The sequence below is a fragment of the Equus przewalskii genome, chromosome 20 (genome assembly GCF_037783145.1).
Source record: "Equus przewalskii isolate Varuska chromosome 20, EquPr2, whole genome shotgun sequence".
Classification (NCBI taxonomy): Eukaryota; Metazoa; Chordata; class Mammalia; order Perissodactyla; family Equidae; genus Equus; species Equus przewalskii.
The window spans coordinates 41,503,374-41,531,244 of NC_091850.1; the positions used below are offsets into that span (position 1 = coordinate 41,503,374).

At 35.7% G+C, this 27,871-nt stretch overlaps 1 protein-coding gene across 10 annotated transcripts in view; it reads left to right on the forward strand.

Annotated features, from left to right (window-relative positions):
- CDH18 (cadherin 18) overlaps positions 1-27,871 on the forward strand; it is a 905,084-nt gene that overhangs the window by 745,830 nt on the left and 131,383 nt on the right. Inside the window, exon 1 of one of the 10 annotated variants that reach the window (XM_070587162.1) lies at positions 9,985-10,045. The exons of the other annotated variants lie outside the window; for them this stretch is intronic. Coding sequence (XP_070443263.1) covers positions 9,988-10,045 — 58 coding nt within the window. The 5' untranslated portion in view covers positions 9,985-9,987. Of the gene's footprint in view, positions 1-9,984; positions 10,046-27,871 lie in introns of those variants that run through there. 10 annotated transcript variants of the gene reach the window in all.

Below are 27,871 nucleotides of genomic sequence, written 5' to 3' on the forward strand. Positions count from 1 at the left end.
TTAAATACAACAACAGAACTTAAACATTAGAAAATATATTAATGAACAAAATAATATATTTATTTCCCAAGTATTAATCAAAAACAATTTTAAGAAAGACATGATTTAGAGATAAACTCTCTCTCTTATTTAATATATATATGCACCATTATGCAACAACTTTAATGTTTATAATATACAAATGCATACAATTATCAAATACAGTGGTTGATTTTGGAAGATGAAATGGAATTCTTCTTGAGTAAATGATATTTATTTCTTGTCTCCTTCATGGAATGTGTATAGATGTATGTACATATACATACATACATATACACAATATCATATACCTATACATACACATACCAGTGTGTATATATATATAGTCTTAGTATACATCAAAATATGCACACATATACATTCACATACATGTATACACGCATATATACATAAATCAATTTCATATATGCACACATAATTTACATATTTCAGAGTATTTTCAAGTGCCTATAATATAGGCAGGAATTATTTTTAGCTACATAATACAAGAGAAGCAGGAGAATATTATAGATATTTTGTCATTTTTTCCCTCCTCCCCGTGACACCACCCCCCAAAAGAACTCATAGGAATCCAACTAGGATTAAAGTACACACATTTTATTTTTAAAGATCCTATAACAGATTGTAAGTGAACCTCCTCCTACTGTCTCCAAGTTTCCACAGAGGCCTCTGAAGAGAGGCTGAGGAAAGACAAGAGTGTGCTGTTTCATCCCTCGCTAATGAGAAGTAGGAAATGTCTACACAACACTTCCAAAAGAAATGACTCAAGTGTCGTTTGGGGGACATTAATCAGTCATACAGCTGCCTCCTATAGGAGAAATGATGGTTGAAAATGTGGAAGAAAGGATCTTATTACAGGACTTTGGCAGTGTACTGCCCATCAACCACTTCCTCCAATTTCTTCCCAGGCAAAGACGTGGAACGCTAGCCTTCAGTTTAAGCCAAGTAAAGGAAGTTCTAAGGCAGTCACAGCAGGAGCGTGTCACATGCTCACCAGAGCTTGAGGACCCTAGGGGCCCACAGGAGAGGCTACACCACCATAGGCTAAGGTGGCAGGGAGAGAAAGCCAAGCCTTCACTTCCGGAAAGATGAATGCACTCTCTGGGGACAGCAAAATAAGACAATCTTGGGGATTCTGCTCAAGGAGACTGACTAAAAGGTTAAAATAACCAACAATGAGAGGAGCGTTAGGTTCCCTTGACCCAAAGGATGAGAGAGAAGTGCTAAGTGAGGTGCTGGAGAAGTTTTGGGCAGTGTCTACATCAAGGTAAACTCCAATGCAGGTCTGCAAAAATAGTCCCTGGGACATATCCTGCAAGGTTGCATCAGTGATGGAGAAGGCACCAACCCAAGATTATGGCTAACTCTGCCATGTACGATTATGTTACTTGTAGTGAGTCCCCCACTTCCTTTGGGTCAGATTCTGGAGAGCTTTATAATAGCAGCTAACTAGGTAATACAGAAAATATGATGTAGCAAGAAAAAACCATCTAGATCATGTCTCATTGGAGGTTTACAGGCCTTGAGCAGATCCAAGCTTGGGGTCTGCTATTCTTTTTTTTTTTTTTTTTTTTTTTAAAGATTTTATGTTTTCCTTTTTCTCCCCAAAGCCCCCCAGTACATAGTTGTATATTCTTCGTTGTGGGTCCTTCTAGTTGTGGCACGTGGGACGCTGCCTCAGCGTGGTCTGATGAGCAGTGCCATGTCCACGCCCAGGATTCGAACCAACGAAACACTGGGCCGCTTGCAGCGGAGCGCGCGAACTTAACCACTCGGCCACGGGGCCAGCCCCTGGGGTCTGCTATTCTTGACCAGATTGTTGTTATGTAATAAATATCCTGATGTGGAATTTTTATGCCTTAGCAAGGAACTATTTATAATATATGTTGTATGGAGTGCCTGAAAAGCTGTAGGGCTTATCTGAGGTTTTATTCAGGATCATAAAAAAGTACTAGACCGCAAAGCCGATGTAAAGAGATAATGGGAGTAGAAGTAATTTGGTTTCTGGTTACAAGTCAAATCTAGGTCATTCAAAAATCCACTGTCCTAAGGTATGAAGGCATTTCAATATCTACCAATTCTCCTTGAAAAGAAATGCATCCTTTGTCTACACTTAAAGAAAACATTTATTTCCAATCTTCATTATAGATGTAACTTGCCTCCTCTTTGCCACTCCTGATACCTCCTTAGCTCATATGGCATCTTGCCCTCATGGTCCCTCTGAATGATTTTGTTACCAGTGGTCTCAGAATTCTCAATCTATACTTTACATTTTAATATAAAGTATTATATTATATCTGGAAAATAATTCTACATTCCAGACTTATATTTCAAAAAATCAGAATCCAGGGGCTGGCCCCGTGGCCGAGTGGTTAAGTTCGCGCGCTCCGCTGCAAGCGGCCCAGTGTTTCGTTGGTTCGAATCCTGGGCGTGGACATGGCACTGCTCATCAGACCATGCTGAGGCAGCGTCCCACATGCCACAACTAGAAGGACCCACAACGAAGAATACACAACTATGTACCGGGGGGCGTTGGGGAGAAAAAAAGGAAAAAATAAAATCTTAAAAAAAAAACAAATCAGAATCCAATCATTTCAATTTTTGCTTCTTAAACACCAATCTTGACCTCCCCCAGCAGCACCTTCAGAAATAAAACTCATACTTTGTTTTTGTTTGTGCGGGGAAAGATTTGCCCTGAGTTAACATCTATTGCAAATCTTCCTCTTTTCTTTTCTCTCTCCCCAGAGCCCCAGTACATGGTTATGTCCTAGTTGTAAGTCATTCTAGCTCTTCTGTGTAAGCTGCCACCACAGAATGGCAACTACCAGGCAGGTGGTGTGGTTTCGCGACTGGGAAGCAAACCCCGGTCACCAAAATGGTGAGTGCTGAACTTTAACCACTAGGCCATCAGGGCTACCTCAGAAGTCACATTTTTTTACAGCTTATATCAGACCCTCTTATGATCTGTGTCTTATTTGCCTTTCTGGGATCATGTTTCCCATCCATACAAAACCTCTCTTTGCTCTAATATTTCCTCTACTATATGATACCTGCGCATCTCTGTAGAATGGCCGCTCCACTGCCTGACTCCTTCCGCCATTTTCTTTACCTGGCTAATGTCTACTTTTCTAATCGGTCTCAGAGGCACTTCAACTGGTGACTTCTTTGGAAACTCATCCTAACTGTTTTCAGCCATCAGCCTGAGTTAAATCTCCCTACTCTGCTAAATTAACCTCTTGTAAATTTCTATCATATTCTTGGTCTGTCATTAGGAAGTAATAAATTAAATAGACACTGCTAATAACATAAAAATTGCCAGTAAAATAAAACTTCTAAAGAAAATTATACTTTAATCATTTGCTTTCACTATGTGAATATGATAAAAATGTTAAAAAGAGAGATGAAATTTAAGTAATGAAACTAATAGTAAGTCATAATTACCACATAAAAGGCTGGTATCTTTTATTGTATGAAAAATTAAATAAAATGTTAATAGCAACATGAATATCATTGATAGCTATGGTTTATTAAGTGCTTACTTATTCCAAGATAAATTTTATAACCTCACAAAGAATTTTATATAAGTTAATTTAGTCAAAGCTCAAAAAATTTTTATCTTATTTTTCCATTCTTTAAATGAGGAAACTCTGATTCTGAGAGGTTAAGGGAATTCACAGAGCTAATAAAAGAGCACGACAGAGAGCTAACTTTATTCCTGTCTGTTTCTGAAGTTCTTACAATTATCTTCTGGGTTTGACCCACAACTCTTGTTTTATTATATCAGTTTATCACAGACTTTTATGCTTTCAAATGAAAACAAAAACATAGGGTGATGTTTTTAGCTTAGTCCCTCAATGTGCTCAAGGGGCTACTCATCATAGGTTAGAGAAACAAGGAAATGTTTTATCTTATAATTTTATGAGACTCATACGGAATTTCCATTTCGGAAAGTCTTTTAGGTGAAATCCTGTCTCTGGTTAAAGTTTTTATTCTCCCTTAACATCTTCTTTGACAGAACTTGGGTTCTTGTGCTGTTGCTACTGATGGGTGTGCTGACCACTGAACAGGAGGGATGCTGACACTGAGGGTCAGGCACTTTTAAAAAAAAATCATTTTATTGAGGTCACATTAGTTTGTAACGTGTAAATTTCAGATGTACATCATTGTATTTCAGCATCTATATGGACCACATCGTGTTTAGGTCTTTCTACTTCAGGTCTTGATATTTTTAACAATTTTTTAGAACTACTTATATAACTAGCTATGGAAAAAATGTCTTTGACAAGCAATGCTGTTGAAATACTTTTATTTTTTTTTAATCCAGAGATATTTTTTGGCAACTTTATGCCTACAATATTTTCTGGAAAATATTTCCTTCATTCACCCTTCCCACATCGATTTAGAAAGTATATACTAGAGGGATAACATCAAAGAGGAGTTACATATTTATTTGTTAGTGAAAATTTTTAGTTTATCTTGGTTGGAAGACTTTTTTTGTTTTACGATTACAAATGTATTGGAAGCAAAAGCTTTTCTGTGTGGATATCCAAAGATTTCTAAGAAGCTGGTTTAGTATTAGTATTTATTATGTGGGTTTGTTAATGTGTAGGTCAAAACAAGTGGTTTATAGATTTCCATGTCATGTGCTGTTTCTTCCTGCCTTAATTGAAAACTCTTGAGGAAATTTGTAGATTAAGGAAATATCTTGGGGCGGGGGGCGCTGGTTGAGACGTATTTCACTGTGAATTCCTAATTTAGCTTTTGCCATAAAACTGTCCTTGCTGGAAGAGTAGGTCAAATGTGCAAACAAGTTAAGAAGACGTAACTAGGGTGAGAAAATAATGCAAATTCTTTCATTACATGCAAACCAATATATAAATGATTTAATCACTGCGTGTACAAAATTTAATGTATTGTAAAGAATAAGAGAGAGAAAGAGGATATTAGGAGTCATAAAACTAAAAGTGTTATATTGTTGTTTCAAAGCTAAGTTTTCTTTTTTAATTCATTATTTAAATGAGTGAAAAAAAATTCGCATCTGCTTATAAAATAATTCAGCATCAAAGACAAAGAGATTTCATGTCCAAAATGATGTGAACATCGATAGAATAGCTACGGGGTTAAAAGACAAAAGAGGAAGGTTTGATCAGGCAGAGCCTGGTTTTTGGTTCAAGAACTGAATCCGAAAACAAACAGCAAAACATGCAAAATGTGAAAGTTGATTAGTAATATTTAGTTACTTAGGAGACATTCCAGGATATCTAATCTGGCTTCTTCCCTGTATAATTAAGACATTAACTAATTGTACATGCCATTTAGCTGAGATATGTCGAGATCTGGTTCCAGAATCTGAGACTCTATTGCAATAAGCAGTTTTATAGTTCTGTCCTCAGATACCTTTGAAACATATCATATCATCTTTTTCTGCCCGCATAACTCAATTTTCGAGTATTTTGGGGTTTCAGATATTTCAATTACAAATGCACACCTAAGCGATCTAATGAGAATAGTGTATTGATTTTCTCAATTTTCTCAGACTGTCAAGTAAAACTAGAATTTTCAACAACGATAGATGGGCCCCCCAGTCCTCTGTGGTGTATCACCATCAACACAAAACTAGTCAAAGAGAATGCAGCAGCGGAGCCAGCGGGAAGTGATCAATCCGTGGCTGGTCTGAGTTGCCCTAGATTTTCAGGCACATTGACCCTCCAATTTACTGGGCCTGTTCCCTGTGTAAATACTGCTGCAGAGAGGAGATTGCTGCTTCTAAATTGCCTCAGACTGCTTGGGGCTGGCCTCCAGGGCCCACTACAAAAGCCCTGCTTAAATTGCATCAATCTCTAATAGCCTAAGGGATTCAAAATTTTGCATTTCTTGTCCTTAAGTTAGGAATGTCAATGAGAATCATAACTCTTCTATCTTTATCTTGTGAGACCACACTTCTTTCCTGGGGAGGTGGGTTGTAAATATGACAAAGACTGCAATTAACCTTGAAATCATAAAAAAAAAAAAAAATCTTGCAGTAGTGACTTTCAAGGCTGTTCCCTTTTATTATAGTTCTTACTCTCAACTAAGAGCATTTTTGATCGGAAAATCCATTGTCTTCCAGTTAGGAAGTTTCCTCCTTCACCTTCTCCTCATCCATCTTTTCCTCTTCCTCCCCATCTTCTATCTTGAACATTGTAGGTGTTATATTTTGTCATTTTTAAAGATTTTTTTGCCATTTATAAGATAGCGAAATCTGGGCCCTGTATCAGCTTTTCTTAATATCTGCTCTTTTTTAACTTCTTCTTTGTTCTTTATGAGAAAGCTTCAACATGCTTTCTGCATCATTTATTTGATTTGAATTTTTCAGTATTGATGCTATAGTTTATTGCTTCTAAATTTTTAATTTAAAGTCAATAATGAATTTTGTGTTTTTTTAATGTGTTTTTTCTTTTCTTTTCTTTTTTTCTTTTTTGGTGAGGAAGATTGGCCCTCAGCTAACATCTATTGCCAATCTTCCTCTTTCGTGCTTGAGGAAGATTGTCACTGAGCTAACATCTGTGGCAATCTTCCTCTGTTTTGTATGTGGGTCACCACCGCAGCATGGCTTGATGAGCAGTGCATAGGTCCACACTGGGGATCCAAACCTGTGAACCCTGGGCTGCTTAAGTGAAGGGGACAAACTTAACCACTACACCACTAGGCTAGCCCCAGAATGTGTTTTTTCTTATATAGGCTGTGTTTTAGTTTATATTCCAATCTTCTCCACCTAAATAAATAAGTCCATTCTTATAGTTGCTCAGGACAAAGAAAGAATAACAGATAAACAAATGAAAAGTCATCCTGAGTTTTTCCTTTCTCCCACACTTTTCAGCCAATCCACCAGTGAATCTCTTCAACTCTGCCTTCAATATCTATCCTCAGTCCAATCACTTCATTTCACCTCTATTTCTAATATCTTAGATCATCTCATATGCACGATCTCAGTATCATCCCATCTTGTCTCCTGATTCTATTCTTGCTTCCATGTATTGCATTCTCCACAAAACAACTGAGGGATCCTTTAAAACTTCACACACTCATGTTAATTTAATCGATGGTATTATTGTTTACATTCGCCTGTGCTTTTCTTTTTCTCAAGTGTATATACCTCCATACCTGTTACTTTGAGATTCTCAGGAGAAAGCATACCCATTCTGATATTATGGAGATGTTGGGCCTGGTGACTTGTAGGGTAATGAGATGTGAAGGGTAGTGATAGGGCCACTTCCCAGCAGAAGCACCTCCATCTCTCTTGCTCTTCCATTCTGGCTTGAGGCACAGAACTACAGCTGACCTATATCCAAGGATGTGTAACATGAGCAAGAAATAAATCACTACTGTTTATGTCAGAGCTCAGCCTATGGCTAAGGCCTTCCATACCTTCTCCACCAAAAACCCACCCAATGCTTCCCGCAAAATGGAAGACAATACCATTTCAAGGGCTTGCAGTGCCTTGCATGATTTAGACTGCTCTACCTGTCTGCTCTCCTTTTACTTTCATCCCCATATACATTCCTCCCCCGCCACGTTGACTCCTCATGTTCTTGCACTTCTTCAGCTCCCTCTAGCTTTGGATAGTTTGCGTTTACTATCACTTCTGCCTGCAAAGCTTTTGTTTAGACAAGCCCATAGTTCATTCTCTCTCTTCTCGGATCAAATCTAACCTTCCCAGAAGCAGTTTCTAACCACGCTATGTAATTTTCAGAGTCAACTTTTGTCTCACACCCTGATTTATTTGTCTTCCTATAACCTATTGCTTACATCTTTAACAACAACAGTAACAGCAGATAACATGTATTGAGTAGTTACCAAATGCAAACACTGTTCTAAGCGTTTTCTGTGTTTCATTTCCTTGCGTCCTCTCTATAACACTATGAAGAAGGCCCTGCTATTATCTTATTTTACAGATCAGGAAACTGAAGGACAGGGAGGGTAAGTAATTTAACCAAGTCACAAAGGATTAAGTGAAAGAGCCTGATACAAACCCAGCCATTCTCATTTCAGAGAATGGGCTCTTGGCCAGTGTGCTAAGCCAGCCTGAAATTGTCTTAGGTGTATGGATGACTTCTCTTGGGGGCTGAACACTATTCATGAAAAGCTATTGAAATTCCTTGCCAAGGTTGGGAGTTGAAAGCTGGTTTGATATAACTTGGCATTACTATTTCAGAGATTCGGCAACCTTAGAGAAGCAAAGATACTTTTGGGACCATAACAAACCCAAGCAAAGAGAGCAGATATCCTGTTCATTTATTTTTTATTGTTTTATTGTATAAAAATTTTTCTATTTTTGTGATTTTTTTCAGAGGATCCACATACAGAAGATCCGCATTTCAGTATCTGGTTTATCACAACTTCTACAGGATAATTATATCAAAACTTCTTCCTAGCTATGACCCACAATTTCAGAGAAGAACCTTGAACTCAACTTTATAGGGAGAAAGAAGAGCAGTTCTAATGAGTTATCTGCTTTCTGTTTATTGTAGCTTTGCTAGCTTTAGGCTTCCAGATGTAGGTGATTCAGAGTGATTTAGATACACACCACAAGAAACGGGTTTTGAACACGTTGCTTTCATCTGTCTTATGGCCCCTACCCATTAGGATTTGTTGGTGAAGTAAAGCTAAGATGGTAACCCATTAGGATTTGTTGGTGAAGTAAAGTTAAGATGGTATTTATGTGTTTTCTATGACACATGCCACAGTATTAGGAAGAAATTTACACTTCCCTCCCACGACTGGTTCTATCATTTGGTTTTCCAGCTGCATTGAAGATTACTCACTGGAAGCTATGTTGCTTGGACGGCACTTTTACAGCGTTGAGTAGATTTTCCCCTATAAGAACATTTCTGTGGTCAGTTCACTTGGGTTCTAAATGACTGCTTTCCTCACTTTGCCCTCTTTCCCAGGAGCCACAGTCAGTAATCACTTGCTCAAAATAAAATTTGGACCTAAATGAAGTGGTGTATAACTTTCTCAGCTGTCTCTTATCAGTCAAGTTAGATGGAAAGGAACTGTTTTAACTTGCATAGTTCATGCAAAATATTAAGTAAATATTTAAACACACTAAAGAAATATTTGATCTACATGCACTTACTCTCTTACTCTAATATTGATGAGAGAAAGGTTGGGGAGGAATTACTTCCTATAAAATATGACAAAAGAGGAACAAACTAACAAATGACTGTATGTGCTGCATAAGAGGAGCAATTGTGGTCTCTATTCAACGACGTGCAGTTAAGGTAGGAAGGCTTGATGTAAATGAAAATGTAGATTCAGAATGGGCAGGTCTGGGTCTGCACTTCCAGCAAGCTCCCAGGTGGTGGTGATGCTGTGAATCCAAGTGCTACATTCTGAATATCAAAAGTCTAAGAATTTTGAAAGAAACTATGGTGCTTCTGGTTATTATGCTATCTACATCATTAACGATTATCCTGTCATTTATTCAGTTATTCTTTTATTTAGCAGGTATTTACTGACAACTTGTTATATGTCAAGTATTCAACTAAGGTGTTTGGAATACATCAGCAAACAAAACAAGTCCATATCCATGAACACCCAGCTTGCATTCTAGGTGTCAGGGGTGGTAAAGAGAAGACAGACAATAAATAATAAAAATAAAACTACGTAGAATGTTAGAAAGTGGTAATTGCTATGGAATTAAAAGAGCAATTAGAGCAAGACATTTGAATCAAGAATGTGGAGACTAGGACAAGACAGGTATGGTATCAAATAAGGGGGCAGATTAGGTGCATCAGCAATGTTATTAGTATGTCCAATCTAAACAGGAATAAAAACAATCTACCAGCAATTTGTACATTTCCGAAAGCTCTCCTTTAATATTCCCCAGAGGAGCCAAACTCCATTAAGAGAAAAGGCACAGATGGTTTTGATTCAGTCTTTTCTCTCAGTTTTGCTTGAGAGGAGATGGTATTTATTCTATCGTCTCTGGCTGAAAGAGAAGACTCAACATTGCTTATAAAAGGTAAATCCATAGTTATGTAGATAAGATACAAAGGAAAACGTAGGCTTCAGAATGCCAAGAGGAGTAGAGGTTTGGCTAAGAATATACATCGTCATGATTTCAGTTTCTTTCTTTCTTGTTCTTTCTCTCTGAATGATATGTTTTACTAACATGTGAGTAACTATGACCATAGCAGGAGAAAATTCTGACAAAAGATGAAAGACAGTACGTATGGCACAGAGTTGTGGATGTTTTTTTAGTGACTATGGTAATTCCACAATTTTATGTAGCTTTTTCTTTATAAATGAAAATAGTTTGAATTTATATTGATATCACATCTTAGATATTAGAGAGAGCAGTGTGTATGAGAATTGCTAGTCAGACTTTTTAAACGTAAATAATTAAAATTTAAATCATAAATAACTTTCTTTATAACCTCAAGATACATCATGTGAACTGAACATTTACAAAACATAGAAAATAAAGTAAAACGCTTTCACAACAGATCATGTGAATAAAAAAGAATCAGGCATTTTGGGTTGGAAAAGAATTTTGTGCATGGTTTTTGAACCATTAAAGAGGTGATTAATATTTATTAATTAAGCTCCAGAACTGGGTGTACTTGTAAATTCGCAGCTTGTAATCCTAAGGCGGCATCCCACATACAAAAATAGAGGAAGATTGGCACATATGTTAGCTTGGGGTCAGTCTTCCTTGCCAAAAAAAAATCACAATAGCAACATCTTTGACATAGCAATCAAACCAAAACAAGACAATTTTTAGAGTTCCCATATGTATTTGCATATGTAAATTTTATTTTATATAATTTAAGGAGGATCACCTGATGATCACACATCAATAAGGATATCTGATATACTTATGTCAAAAAAGTTGCCTATAGTAAAACATAAAGTGCTCCCACAGGTAACTCTGGTTAGGTGGCCCTACTAATCTATGTAAGGAGCATGCTACAATCGTTCATTTGCTCTATAAAAATAAATCTGGCATCAATGGTCAGTAGACAATCACTAAACACTTATTAGCTAATCCAGACGAATTACTTGATATTTTGTGCCTTTGTCCCCATCAATAAATTAAGAATAATGTGTAAATATCCTGTCTTGTCATCTCAGGGGGCCATTTTGAGTTGAAAATCAGATTGTTTATGTTACAAAACTTCGTAAACTTTAAAAGACTATAAAAATTGTAAGAGCAATGTTCACCCAAACATCTTTGGAAGAATATTTCCCACTAAACTGATTATATTGTTTGGTCATCCTGACATATGATAACATAATAAAAACAATAAGAACTATGCTAACTTTTGCTTATGATGTTTCTCCTGCTTTTCTTGGCAGTTTTCTAAATGCTTTGCACGTGCTATTTTTTTTCATGACAAGAAGAATCAATTCTTTTACTTATAATTTTCAATGATCATCCATACTATTAAGAAAACAGCACCATGCCCTTGCCCTTTTGCCAGAGTAAGCAACCTGCATTAGACATTCCACCATATTGATGTTTTCTAGTTTTTAAATGATGTTTAATTATCTGAAAGATAAACAATCAAAATGAAGAAATAGGGAAAGAAGCAAATAACATCACTTTCAAATCAACATCCTCAATGAAAAGAATTGATTTTCCACACACATTTAGACTTACCTTCTGTGATAAGCCGTAGACCAGTGTTCAGCTTCATGCTGTTTTTCTGAAGCTCCTTTATTTATTTTGCATTAATCTGTCTCCCTTGTGTGCCTGGAACTCAGTAATCTGCTCATCTCTAGCACGATCTGTACTAATCCATCGCTTCTCCCTCCATGCTTTTTTTTGGTTTTGTTTAGTGTATTTTCTTTTACTTTAACCAATATCTTTACATTTTTCATTGAGATTGGTTGATAAGATTATATAAATTTCAGGTGTATATCCTTACATTTTGACGTCTATGAAGACTATATCGTTTTTGCCACCCAAAGTCTAACTGCTGTCCATCACAGTATAGGAACTCCTGGTCTATATTTTCTAAAGGAGGAAACTGAGTCATAGAAAAGTAATTTCCTTCAGGCCATACTGTTAACCAATGAGAATAACATTTGGACTTAGTCTGTCTGCAGAGCTCCTGTTCTTGATTGTTATATTATTTTCTCTTCTTTTTTTTTTTTTTTGAGTTTTTAAGAGCATATATTCTGTATTACACATACTTATACTACATGTAGAACTTTGTCATAAGCACTGCTGGGTAAAGTTAAATAGTGTTGAACCAATTTCCAATGTGTCTGAATAAACCCAATGGAGTGTAAAGATTTTCCTTCTTACAGTATATGCCCAGAATCAGTAGAGTTAAGAATTTGGCAAGGAGGACCAAAGATAATCCACATATTCTGGTTTGTTAAATAAAATAGAACATATTTATTAGGTTGTAAACATTTAGAATAAAAAAATACATATTATACATTGGAGAGAGATGCTGCAAAGTAGGAAGGAATCTAAATATTCTTAATTCCTACCCTCCTTTTCTAAATCCTGATCTTCTCTACATTTCCAGGACAAATGTTAGATAATTCCCCATTTTTCCATCCAATTAAATATACAGGGAATATAGTTAAAGCGTTCAATTGATACACTATTTTCAATACTGCCTAGAGTTCTAGTGTAGAAATGGAAAGAAAAGAAAACAATCATCTTGCTCTATTAAATAACAGTATTGTTATATATCAAAATATAGTTATTCATAAGCTTTTTTTCACACTTATAAACAGTTCTGCAGAAATAGCTTAATATGATATTAGATAAGAGAAAAATACGAACTTTAACTTAAATCCCTACATGCCTTTACAAGCATACTTCTAGGAAGGGGTTTGTCTTGAATTTGACCAAGGTTTCAAAGTGTGAGTAAGACGTTACTGGAGCAGTATTATCACACCCAGGGGCTCTGACTTGTTTCTGCCAGGACTTGCTTACACACTTTGGGATCCAGAAAATAATTTAAATATTAATTAGGAGATATCCCATCCCTCAATGCTTCATTCTTTAAATGCATTTTTAAAAGAGCGTTTGAAATAATCAAGGTTGAGCTAACGTGGATATGTCATGTAAAAGAAGAAAAGTCAAGCCATTTACTCTGTAAGCACATTTTTTTGCCACTATTTTCTCTACACTTTTGTATTCTGAGCACTTAATATGTGATAATGCAATCAAAGCTCACTGAATTAATTACTTCATTAAATGAATTAACTAAATTATTTTGGTGATTTCTAATTTGTTAGAATTTGGTTCTTTTAACTTACAAAATGCAATTGGAAGAAATAGACTGTGTTCCATGTCTGTTGACATATAGAGATTGTGTTGATACCTTTGCCTTGTTATTAATTCTGTTTGATGGCAGGGCTGCAATGTAAAATCTGAAGGCAATGTATAATAAATCTACTATGGAGAAAAGAGATATCACAGCGACCAGGATATATGGAAATTTTATGATTTTCTTTATTTAGAGCGAGGAGCTCGGTAAGCACACTGGAGGCCAATTAATGCTGTGTAAATGAATATGCTGCCCTGGCCACTATGTACAATATCCCACTGTGTTCTCTACTTAGAAGCTTCCAGCAGTCAGAGGAATCTTTGCAGCCTGCTGGGAAGCAGAGAAAGACAGCAGTCAATGGAGAATGCATGCAAAGGCATTCAGTGGAGGGCATGTGGCTACAGAATACAGAGAGCGTGGGACACATTCAGTAAAGTTCATCTTCTTTACTTAAATGATGATTCTCAAATTAAAGAGAAAATATGGCAAACGGTAGACTTTTAAGTGTTCTATAAATCTAAGTTTTGATAAGTAAGAAACTGGGTCATAAGATGATTAAATGAAATAGCTGCAAAAATCATATTTAACATAATGCTTGGCTCATGGGAGGTATTCATAATTCTGTATATACACACATCCCTAGAGATAAATAGACTCATGATCGTATATAATAAAAGCTTGCTACTATAGGTGGGATTGCGGGAAACTCTAAAGAAAAGAGATAGCGCTGGGTTTGGGAGTAGCACACAGGCTTTAGAATTAGCAGGAAGAAAATCAGAGAGAATGAAGGGAAAATTCCTGTACATTTGAATGAGAAAAGCTCAATGTAGTCAACTTGTAGAAAACAGGGTTAGAAGATGTGTTTCTAATTGGAATTGCAAACAAATAATTTACAAACCTCCAGAACTACAGGTTGAAATATTGCTGATGCTCAGGTAAGCAAAACAAATAGCTCACCATTCTAAATTCTCTAGGGGAAAATACAAGTCAGAGAACAGTTCAGGAATTGTGAAGTCTGTGACTTGCATAATTGCTCTGGAAAAGAAATGCCCATTTTTGAACAAAACGGAGAAACAGAAATGACTTTTCTTAAAAATGCAGATGATAACTGTATTGAGTGTTTACTATGTGATACACACTGTTCTAAATGTTTTCGTTAATTAATGTAATTTCACATTAATCAGATAAAATATGTAATATTGGTGTTTCCATGCTACCTTTGAGGAAATGGTGGAACCAAGGTTTGAATGCAGACAGCTGACTCCAGACCCCTAGACCTCCACCATACTATATTGTCAAAGTATGTTGTTTTTGCAAATTAGTCTACAAATGTAGCTAAGAGAAAACCCCAGTGGCTAAAGCATGCAATTAATGACCAAATAGTGGAGCTAAAAATAGAGAAAAGAAACAGTAAATACTTTCACATATTAAAGGAAAATAACAGATGTTTTATTTTATTTTTATTGAGGTATAATTGACATCTAACGTTATATTGGTTTTGTGTGTACAACATAGATTCAAAATTTGTATTTATTGCAAAGTAATCACCACAATAAGTCCAGTTAACATCTGTCACCATATATAGTTACAAATATTTTGTTTCTTCTGATGAGAATTTTTAAAATCTACTTTATCAGCAACTTTGAAATATGCAATACAGTATTATTAATTGTAGTTATCATGCTGTACATTGCATCCCCGACTTATTTTATAACTAGATGTTTTTACCTTGTGACAACCTTCATCCAATTTGCCCACCCCGTACACCTTGTCTCTGGCAACCACCAATCTGTTCTCTGTAGCAGTGAGGTGTTTTTTGTTTTGTTATTTTTAGATTTCACATATAAGTGAGGTCACATGCTACTTGTAGTTCTCCATCTGACTTATTTCACTTAGCATAATACACTCAAGGTCCGTCCATGTTATCTCAAATGGCAAGATTTCAGTCTTTATTTATGGCTGAATAAGGGATATTTTTTAAATAGTCCATTACAAATATAAATTTTGATAATAATAAAAGCATCTGGATGATTTTAAATGTAGTATTAGATGATGGTTAGCTATATTCTTCATTGTTTCAAAAAGACAATATTATCTTGTCTTCAGTTTTTATGAATAAAATGATAGATTTCTTAAGACACGTCTTAAGCCCTTCAACAAAGCTCTGAATATTTTTGTTCTATATAATAAAGTTTATTGACTCAGCCTATAACCTGAAAATAGCCTCAGAGTTTGAGAAATGGCTGGTCCAGTGACCTTGCTAAAGTTACTACAAAGGAGAGCTTAAGAAGTAAAAATATTTTTTTTTAAACTCAGGAGCTTGAATAGACAGATTTTTGTAACAAAGCAAAGAAAATATTGACAAGTTGAGAATCAGTTTAGATCTCAAATGGCATCAGAAAGGAGTAAAATTGAAAAGAGTTATCTTCAAGCATATCATGCTGCTGCTTCTAAATTAACTGGGAAAATGTCAAAATCCCCACTTGATACACATTCTCAATTATCCATCTGCATAAAATATCTCAGGCTTATGGCTTACCTACACTCACATCTGGTGTTCTCTCTTTAGTTCATTGCTTTTAGAATTATTTCTGAAAGAGAAATGCTGAAAAGCAAGATGTGTAAACTCTTGCCTGGTGAGCTCATGCAGTAACGTTGATAAATGGTACTTGAATCCCTGGAAAGACATTTATAGGTTCTCTGGAACCAAAAGAGTGAATAACGTTAAAATAAACAGTGAAAGGTGCTAAATCAACAAAAGTGATATGATTTCTGGGCTTACTTTAATAGAAAAGTCTCTAAATAACTAAATCAATGCCTCATTTAGCCTTTCTTCCTCAGTCATTATTTGCCATGTTAATTCCCTTCCTAGTTCAGTCCTCGTTCCATAATCCTGATTATTCTCTTGTTCTCTAATATAACTCATTCTTCAAATTTTAAATAACTTTATACAAAGAATTCCCAAATATTTCCAGGAAACCAGATCTTTATATTCAGTCTGCAATACATTGCACTGATTAATGCAGTGTTTGTTCTAGTTACTTCAGAGGCTGCCTTAGGTGCCTAGTTCTTTTTCTGCCCGGTCCGCCTAATAAGAAACAAAATGAAAAAGTATTGAATGGCAGGTAATTGGGTGAAGAAAGATGCTGGTATGAGAATTACAAAGCAGTCACTCCCAAACTATGGGATTCTGGTCTACCTCACACAATAAAGCATCCTTAGCTGCAAAAACAAAACAAAAAGAGTACACATGCACAAACAAAAAATAATGCACTTCTGCTAACCCTGTATGCTACTTCAGGAATGTAGAAACAATATTAAAAATACAAAGCTACAATAGGACAGAGTTTATATATCATATGAGTTCTAGTTGGCAGTTATCTTGTAGGATATAGCTTCACAAAGGAAGGACCAGATTGATAACCATAAGTGAGTGGCAGAAGGGGGATATGGATGGACAGTTTACATCAGTAACTGAAAAAATGTTTTAAAGATCTACTTTCCCCCTTCTTAAATTACTGTCTTTCTACAAATCTTTTTTCTTCCCCTTTTGGGACATGTCGTCTACTTTTCTAAATATCTCTAAATGATCCTTATATTGTGCAAAAGTTCCTCCAAATTTGATTGAGGAAAATTCAGCATGGTCGAAGTGTTATTGGACTTTCCAATTAAACCTGGTTTATACCGTGCTCACGTAAAGGAGTAATTCAGCCAATCCTGTCCATTGCATAGTTGTATTTATGTATGGAGGAAAGCAATGTCATTTTCAGTCAAAATAGTCCTTTTTTTGGTTTTATATTCATTAATATTAGATTGATTTTATCTCACTTACATTTTTTTAAATAAAATTTTTCTGTCCTGATTGATGTTTTTAGTATATGGTGCAAGAATTGAAGGTTCAACAGAGAGCAATTTAGACCAATACTTGTAATAAGTGGCCCTTTCTTCATTACGTTGGGCAAGAGTGGGTTTCTATCCAGCCATCTCTTTATAACTGTTATTATCCTGACTGGCCAACCCAGACCTTTCTGCTGAATGCCATGTGTTCAACTATGCATCAGTCTTTTCCACATAGATAGCTCTTAAGCACATAAAAGTCAATATAGCCATGAATTAACGCTCTCTTCACTGATCTTTATCTTACGCTTCTAATCTTGTAGAGGGCCTCCCCACTGACCCAAGTCCTTAAGCCAAATGCCTGAGTGCCATTTGAATCATTCCCTTTCCGTCACACTCCACTTCTAATCAGTTGTCTTGTCCTTAAAAATTTACTCCGAATTGCCTCACAGATCCTTTTCGTTATTTCATATCTCCTAGGAAGTTTAGATTTGGCTGCCACCTTTCCCATGATAATGCCCCTGACTCTAATTCATTTTGTGTATGAAAAATGTTCAAGCCACATCATACTTGACTTAACAATCGGATTTGTCACACTGGATCAGTTTCTCTTCCTTGAAATACTTTTCCAGGATGCCACACCCTCTTGGTTTTCTTCCTTTCTCAATGATCACGGGTTATGTGTTGCTTGCACCTTTCCTCCCAAACTCACTGCGTATGGCAGTGTTCAATGTTTGAGCCTCTTTTATATACTTATTCCTTTGCTAATCTCATCAGGCTTAATGGCTTTAATTGTTACCTCTATGCTGACCACATTTATAGTGTTAGTTTGGACTGTTCCTCTAAACACCACCAAACTGTGTGCCAAGTGCACATCTCTGCCTGGGTGTCTAGGACACATATCACAGAGCACATCCAAAATTGAATTACTGAGCTCCAACCACCTCCTGTTTTTTGTTCATACTGTTCATCTATTTCATCAGCAAACACTACCTTCAAGACATACCTGGTGTCTGACCACATCTCCTCACTCCTCTTTTAACTAACTTTATCGCAATTATTTCTTAACCTATCTCCTTAATTTTACCCTTGTTCCACCCCATCTATTCCCAACACAGCAGCCAAAGCAGACATGTTAAAATATATCAGATCTTGTCATTCCTTTGCTCAAAACCTGCCACTGGCTTCCCATCTCATTCAGGGTCAAAGTCAAAAGCATTACAATAATATATATTTCTATAAATGATCTAGCTCATCATATCTTTCTGATCTCATCTCCTCTTCTTGTTATTTTTGCTTTAGAGATGCTGACCTCACAGATTTCCCTGAAACAAACTGGAAAGCGCCCACCTTAGAATATTTGAATTTGTGACTCTTTTTGCCTGGAACACTTTATCTCTCACCTCTTTCAAGTCTATTTATCCCTAGAAGTCAGTGGTGTGCTAGTAAATATTTAACAACCAGAAACATATATGCATGTATTTATGTTTACTGTAAATTTTACTGACATAAAAGATATGTAGCACCTAATTTGCAAACACTTATAAAATGTACATTATACTGTATTGTAAATTCCACAGGCCTATTGATTCTTACAGAATGCTTGCATTGATTTTTGCCAAACTCTTGCATCCACACACAACCTATTGTTGCAATGCGAGGAATATTGACAAAATCCTACTGTAAATAAATGCTTGATTACTGTCTGATTCAGCAAAGAAGTTGCTCAGGTCATTGACAAAGGAGTTTATTTCTGGCTTGGGTGTTGGTTGATATTTTTGTTTACTCTAACATATAGATAAAAAATGTTTATACAAACTTCACTTGCTCATCAATTGTATGAACCTCTTTTTACTGCTCAGTTGAACAATAGTTTTAATTAGTTAGGATAATTTTTCTTTAACTTTTTGTGTTACTACAATGTAATAGCTACATGTTTGAGTTTAATATGTTTTACTTATACTTGCTTCTTTCCTTTCTCAAGTCTAGAAAATCACTGAATTGGTAAATTAAACCTGATTGATTTGGTAGCATTTGCTGACTTTCATGTTGAAAATAGTTCCACTGCCAATAATTTTCAAATTACCAGGATGACACTACTGGATTTGAAGTTGAGAAGGGATGAGCAGTAGCACGTTGTTTTATAGTATTTCTGTCATATAGTTAAAATAGACATCAATAACATCAAGAGCATAAATAATAGTAAAATATGGTAATTCACTTAGAAAGTGATGAATTTTCAGGGTTTATTTTTATAATATGATGTTGAATTATAAATTTATGTAATTTAATTTTTAGTAATGGCTATATTTACTAGCTGGCTTTCCAAATTCTTAAAATTTTAGCAATCAACTGTGTAAGCCAGTACTAGCTAACTCCAAAAACCGCTATTACAGTTCTAGTTAAAACTATAAGCCCAGGGCTGGTCCAGTGACATAGTGGTTAAGTTCATGCTCTCTGCTTCAATGGCCCTACACACCACTCATCAAGCCATGCTGTGGTGGCGTCCCACATAGAAAGTGGAGGAAGATTGGCACAGATGTTAGCTCAGGGCCAGTCTTCCTCACAAGAAAAAAGAAAAAAACTGTAAGCCCAAACCAAATGCTTCATTCCCTCCCCCCAGCAATTAAAACTACCTAATCTGCTATATATAAAAGTAGATAATTATCTTTACTTTCTTTTCTCTTATCTGCCCTCTCTAGATTGTCAGCTTCATGAGGGCAGCGATTTTGTTTGCCGCTGAGACAGAGCCTGGATTCTAGTGCGCATTCTGTAACTACTAGTTGAAGGAATGAATGACTCTATAGCTCATGGGATAAAGGAACTCAAAGCCAGTCTCCATGACCATATGCTTGTACAATTTCTATCCTTACATCCCTCAGACTGCCCACACAAAGCTCTTTATCCATCTCCACCTTTTCTGTTACATAATGTTCTTCCACATTTTTTCTTATCTGTGTTCTTAGGGTGCCTTTATCAGCCCCACTTTGATCAAACTAACTCATAATTTTGCTTAAAGGATTTCACTAATATAGGATCAAAGAACAGGCTTAAATATTCAATACATATTTATTTTTTCTTGGTATAATTTATTTTTTTGCTTAGAGTCATAGGTTGAATTGCCTCCATCCCTTAATTCTTATATTGAATTCCTAACCTCCAGTACTTCCAAATGCAACCTTATTGGAGACACGATCCTTACAGAGATAGTCAAGCTGAGGTGAGGTATAGGGTGGGCCATAATACAATATGACTGGTGTCCTTATCAAAAGGGGACACTTGGACATAGAGATACACACAGGAGAAGATGATTTGAAGATACAGGGAGAATGCCATGTGAGCACAAAAACAGCCATCAACAAGCCAAAGAGGGAGGCCTGGCAAGACGCATCCCTCACAGCCCAGCAGGAACCGACCCTGCCAATACCTTGATTTCAGACTTCCGGCTTCCAAAGCTGTGAGACAATTCGTTTTTGTTTTTAAGCCTCCTGGTTTATGGTACTTTATTATAGCAGCCATGGCAAGCTAATACATTTAATATCCAAAGGAAATAAATTTGGTAACTTTGTTTTACACCTGTTCTAGTTTTTTTCTAAACCAAAAACTTGATACTATGATGCATTTCTGTGGATTTTGAAGCACTCCATTCATTCAGGAAAGATTCACTGAGGACAGCTATGGGTTCAGAACTGTTTTAGGCAGTGAGGGCACAGCAGTGAAAACACAACAAACAACAATCCTTGACCTTGTGAAACTGGTATTCTAGTGGAAAAGGACTAACACTTGTCCAAATTAATAAGTAAATTGCTATAATGATAATAATTAAATTAGTATTATGGCAATACAAAACACAAGAGAGTAAAATTGAGAGAGAGAAGAAAGTGACATCTTTAGGAAGGGTGGCCAGTTTGCTTATGGTGAGATGAGGACAGACGTTATCCAATGGATCTGACAACAGGAGAGCTAGTGAAGGTAAGATCATGTGAACATTTGCAGTATAGTGCACAGCTTCAGTCAGGACTGGAGGGGCTCGAACTGGAAATCAGGGGAAATAAACTAGAATTACTGCATGGTGGACACAGATGCACGACCATGAGCCCCATTTAAGGAAGGACTTAGAGCCCACCTTGGGGAGTGCATTCAGCACCCCACTCCCAGCTGTCAGCTACTTCAACATCTATTTCACGTGCTGATGGACATCTTGCTGATGTCATGTCGTTTCTGGGATGACCTTCCTGCAGTGACTGATGAAAGGGAATGGATAAAGGCCTAACTATTTCAGCCCAAGGCCGGACACTCAAACAGGCAATATATCATTGCTGCATTAGCCTGAACTTTGTCACACCTGCGTCCCAGACTAATGTCTTCCCCTATCCCTTCAGGCTTGATCCTTCTGTTCACTGTTGATCCCTAATAAATATCCTGCACCCAAATCTCCACCCCAGTGACTGTTTCATACTGTATATAGACAACTCTTTCCAGAGATTTGCCACAAGAATAACAGAAATTCAAGCACAGTATACCTTTCATTTTTTACATGACAGCTACTGTACTATCATGTGTTACGCAAAGATTAAAATGGTGCTTATGTTAGCCACAATACATACAAGGAGAGTTCTGAGAATTTCTATGCCTGTTAGCTTTCACTAATCTACCAGTTTATGATCTGGTATTACAAGGAGAGTTCTGAGAATTTCTATGCCTGTTAGCTTTCACTAATCTACCAGTTTATGATCTGGTATTATCATCACTGCGGAAACAAAGTAAAAGTTAATATTTGGCTGAACCTTTTTTCCTTTATCTGTCTGATTTTACTATTTGGGGGTTCACATCTCTAACCAGCATATGCAAAATAATGACTTTCCATTTTTTTCTACCATGGAGTCGATTCTCAATAATCTGTTTTTTTTTTTTTTTTAACACAAATTTTTTTTGGGGCAACATGTTAAATTATCCTATGTTCCCAGTAATTGAGAATGACATATTTATCAGTTTCCAATCATTCCTTCCTTTCCCATGGTTTCAATTTAACCAATCAACAATACATTACTCCACGGATCCAAATATTAGGAAAACATGGTAAAATTGTATAGCCTGGTGGAGCAAAACAAGTTTTCAATGTTTATTCCTTAGCTGTTTTTTATTTCATAGAAATCCTTTCCTATGAAAATATTCAGATACTGATTAAAAGTCCCACTCTACAAATCATATAAGAGAATTCTTCTAGACACGTCTTTCAAGTATTAAGGGCTTTCTATTCACTCTCTTCATCAAAGGAGCAAAAACCTCTTCATATATTGCTGGATTCAGCTGGTGTGCCTCAGATTATCAAGTAATAATGAATCCTGTTATTTTGCTATCATGCAGTAAAAACAACAGCATTTTACATTTACATAACTCAACAAGCACTCAAATGTTTTTAGAATATCATTTAAATTAGAATATAGTACTCTTCTATGTTGTACCTTCTGTTATTACCATTTAGCCACTAGTTAAATAGGGCACCAGATTAATTTACTGCATCACTTACATCGAGTAAATGCTAACATGCACCCAAACTGAGCAGACAAGAGATTAACACATGAGGAAACTTATTTCCCAGAAATGAGACTCTTTATATAAAATTTTCATGTTTCTTTGAGCTACTTAATCTTCCTATTACTTTATGTTACCTGCCTCTGTACTTGTAAGCGGTATTTGTAATTTGTTTGCGTGTTCACGTGATCTCGCCATATTGCCTCTCAGTAATACTGGAACCACAATGGACAGATAAATTATTAATTAATAATAAATTTGTAAATTAATAACAGACACCTAAGATTGAATTGTATATTAATCAGAGTTACACAATCAGTATAACATCTCCTTCCAAACACTGCCAAACATGCTACTCTTTTATCATTTTTAAGGTTTCTAGGAAAATACAGGTAGTGTCGTGGTTAAATGATTAATTTTGTTATGTTTTCACTTTAGATTTGTGTTTAAGAGATCAAAGGCGGTAAGAATGCTTGAGCATTCTTGAAAGCCTAGGGATTACTTTACTCTGTTTTTCAATTAAATTGGCACTTTTCTTATGCTGCTCCTTGTGTACACTACAACCATTCTGGCCACAGTCTAATTCTTATTCTCTAAAATTTAATAGTCACTTAAATTCTTCGCAAGTGCCTTAAGGATTCAACACCAAGGCACTTTGGTAAATTAGGTGCCAAAGAAATACAACATACATATTCATACCCTTAAAATCTTAAAGATAATTTTAGGGATTGGATATATGAGTTTCTTTCAGTACTACATATTTGTTATATGTGGCATATATAACATGTATATATAATATATGCATATATATATTCAAATGTATAGCATGCATAATGTTATAAACAGCTTATTGAAAATGGCAATGTCTTCTTAGATTATTAGAGTACCATATAATACATTATAAAATAAAATCATACTCTAAGGAAAATAAAACCTTCTTTTAAAAATCAAGAAAGCTGTTGACACAATACGTGATTTGGTATTAGAGGAGAAATTGTCAATTTTGAGTAACTTAGGGCCTATGTTGTCAAGTATATCATGACTAATAGAACTAGATGGTCGTCGGTGTATGAGTATATTTATAAAGCAATGTTTTAGTATTTTTTCTTAATAAATGGCTTTAAATATAGGTGACTCAACAACAAATATTCCGTATGTTTTTGATACAGTCATATTAAGTGACCTTTCTTAAGTAGCAGCTGTGAACAAAAAAATGCTATATAAAGCATTTTACCTTTTTGAATTCATTTTATCCACCATAAGCAAAAAAATGAAGAGAAAAAAACAAATTATAGAAAAAATGAGAAGCAAAATAACAGAAAAATACATTAATGTTTTAATAAAGCATAATATATCTACACAATAAACTTAATATTTCTTATTTATGTTTTCATTTTGAGCCCATCAGATTTTTATAAACCACGTGAACAGCTATTTTAGGAAAATCATAGTTAACTACTTCACAATATTTGGTAGTATTTTCCCTGAGTTACTCACAAAGAAGCAGAGTTCAGATTTCTAGATTCTTAAAATTATTTTATTATTATTTTCCAAAGCATACATTTATATTGAAGTTAAAGTATTTCTGCATTCAATATCTATTAATAAAATATTTTATTTGATATTAAAAAAATTTGAAATTATATTGTTAATTCTCTTGATTAAAAAAATCCCATAAATATCATAGATAATCTTATTGTTACCCATAGGGTGCAAATTTCCAGATGATAAGAATCTTAACAACTTCATTATTCATTGAAAATCAATTATATGAAGATCAGTTATGTTTTCCCTCTTCTCTTTGTCCTCCAAATATCGTGTTTGCCTGGACTCATGAAATATATTTACACGTACTATAGCTGAAATATTTGATATATGTGTGTTTCTGTATATGTATGTGTATATGGACTTCAGTTCTGAAGAGAAGAGTAGAGAGAGAGAGGGAGAGAGAAAGAATGAGAGATAGAGACAGAGAGAGAGAAGAGAAAATAGTATTTAGGAAATATATAATCTTGATTTAATGGTGTTAGGGGTAGATCTAGAAAGCCAGATATTAAGTATCATTTATTTCCCTGTGAGGAATAAATATGTGTATGTATATGTTTTTATGTTTCTATATATGTGTATGTATGTGTAGAGATGCATGCATGTGTATATGTATACGTGTATGTGTGTGTGTATCTCTGTGTATGTATATTCCACATTTGAATGCCATTGCTGTGTAGCAAACTACCCCAAAATTCAGAGCCTTCAAAACAACAGTGACTTTGAAAGTCAAGAAGTTGAGCAGGGATTATCTGGGCAATTTCTTGACCCATGTGGCATTAGTTTAGTTACTCAGTAGCATTCACCTGACACCTGGACTCATGGAGGTTCAGAGAAGAGCTCACCCATGTGCCTAGCGCCTCTGTGGGAAGAGTTGGGGGACCGGGCTCAGACGGATCCCTTGCCCTTTCCATCTCACAGCCTCTGTATGTGGTCGCTTTAGCAGGGTAACTAGACTATTTCCATGAGAGCTCTGAGTTTGCATAGACAAAGGTAGAACTTCCCAGGACTCTTAAGTCTGGGGCAAAAATTGCCATAATGAAACTTCCACTGTACTGTATTGGTCAAAGTAGTCATGGGCCAACACTGATTAGTGTTGTTGGTATTTGATTCCCCGCAAAAAGACCATAAACAGCTAATGGCGTCTTGGAGCGAGATCAATCTTCAGTTTCTGCTTCTTACTCTTTCTTCTGTTGTACAAAAGACCGAATCCTTAGCTTTTGGAGTCAGATCTTTCAGTTCCCCAGGATTATTCGCCATCTTTTTGACATCTCCTTGATTATAATCAGAACTTTGTTTCCAGTGGTATTACAACCAAAACTGACCAAAAAAACCAGAGATTGCTTCTGAAACCACATTGCCAAGATGCAGACATCCTTCCAAAATCTATTACACAATATTTGGTGGTATTTTCCCTGAGTTACTCACAAAGAAGCAGAGCTCAGAAGGTAGTGTTTGTGACAACAGACAACGCAATTCTAGTTGCATAGATTGGATACTGGCTCTATCATAGCTTTCTGTCCTTGGGCAATTTTCTTAACCTTTCTGTTCTTACAATCTCTCTTTGATAAAAGGGGGAGCATATGAATAACTTCCATAGGTAATTGATGTGAGGCTTTAGTGTGATGATCAACATAATGCATTTTTCCTAATGTTCAATAAATACTTAATAACTGTCAGTAGTTCTATCATCATCATCACCACCATTGGAATTTACTCCAAGATAAGAATTTTTTTGAAGTTTATAGGTTATTTTCCTCCATATGGTCCTGTCTCAGCACATTTTTGCTGAATGGAGTAGTTATGCTGAAAGTCTGAAAGTCTAGAGAATATCTGGCCTTCACAAATTCCCCAGCAGCCCTATGATTTCCTAAGTGTGGTTATTAAGTATGTTAACTAGGTAGACTGATCTTGTGAAATTTTAGGTCACATTGAAACACTAATAACAGATAAAAAAATAAACAAAATGCAAAAAAATAGAAAGATGGAAATGAAACATTCTAAATCAGAAGTATCTTTAATGATGTATCAATACAGCTACATTCTCTTTGAATCTGTCCGATGTATGCCCCCAAATCCTTAGAGAAGGTAATACCTACTTTTATGGTGATGTTCCTCTTTCTATCTCCTCCTCTGTCTCTCTTGCTCTCTTTCTGGCTCTCTCTTTCAAAATATCCCAAGCTTCTCCTATAGACTTTATAAGATTCCAGATCTTAATTACTTGAGCTAACACCTGTGGCATTAGGATTTTAACGTCAGGAAGTCCTGTGTTATATTTCAGGTTTTAGAAATTTCTGATCTACGAAGAATTATTTAAACTTTGACCTTTCTCTTTTACGGAATGTATGGGAAAAAAATATATGAGATATATACCTGAAGGGAGTGGCTGTGTCACAGTCCATACTCAAAACCTGTGAATTCTCCTTCCTTTTCTCCTCAGCAGAAAGAAAATGCTGTATCATCAATTTTAATGGTAGGAAGAGAAAAAGTGTAGAGGAGGAAAAATTGAATATTCCTACCAAAGCATAAAAATGTCTACCTTCATGAATTTATGATTGTTCATTCCATGAGTCATAGCTTAAAGCTAAATATGTTTTTTTAAAAAAAATTCTGGGATGCCAATGTTTCATATCATATATTATACAATTTTCTTTAAAAATAAGATAAATTGTATAGCAAAAATATAAACAAAAATGTGAAGTTTAGTCCATTACCCACGGGAAAATTAGAGTTTCGAAGGTGCTAACTGTTACTGTAAAGATAACTGTGCATCTGCTCAGCCACAGCCAGTAACAACTGACCAATAGTGAAGTTTAGTCAGTCTTGACTTTCCACAGGGGCAGAAACAGAGCTTTTCCAACTTTCAGTCACTTAAGGAACAAGACGTACAAATATTCAGAGTATTTTAATCACTAAGTACCTAATCTCTACTATTCTCCTCAATCATTTTCCAATGAAGCCAGTTTGTCTACATAGCCATACACATTCCAGATCTAGATCCAGATTCCAATCTACACCTTTGTTCATGTCAGATCCTCTTTCCATGGGTACTCTGCCTCTCCATCCATCCTTCCATATCCTAGAAACATGCCGTTCTCCCAAAGTACTTTGTGGTTGTGCTCATCCATTTTGATAACTATGACCTCTCAAGTCTGGGTTTTGTTTGCCATTTAATAAAATGTGTTTTCTGTATTACTTAACTTTCCAGATTTGCATATCTATTTCCCTATCAGTCAATGTTCTAATTATAACATTCTAATGTTGTAAGCTCTGTTGTATATGTCTCCATACCCCAAATTTTATTCAAAGCAGAAACAAATTCAGCATACATTGAATTGGTGATGAATGAAGAAAACAGATGTCTGAACTGTGTTGCTGATGGATAGATTCAACGTCTAAATGTTTTTGCTTTCAATGTAGACAAGAATTTATGGAAGCACATTATCTTTACAAAGTTAGTAGGGAACATTCAAAATGTGTAGCTGAATAGATACAGCATATGATATACTAAATGATGAAACAAATAGCAATTGAATAGCTAACATAAAGAATCTTCCAGGTACCTAGATCACCACAATCAGGCAGTTGGAAAGATGGATAATTACTGTCAAAAATGCTGTGTCATTGTGTAGAAA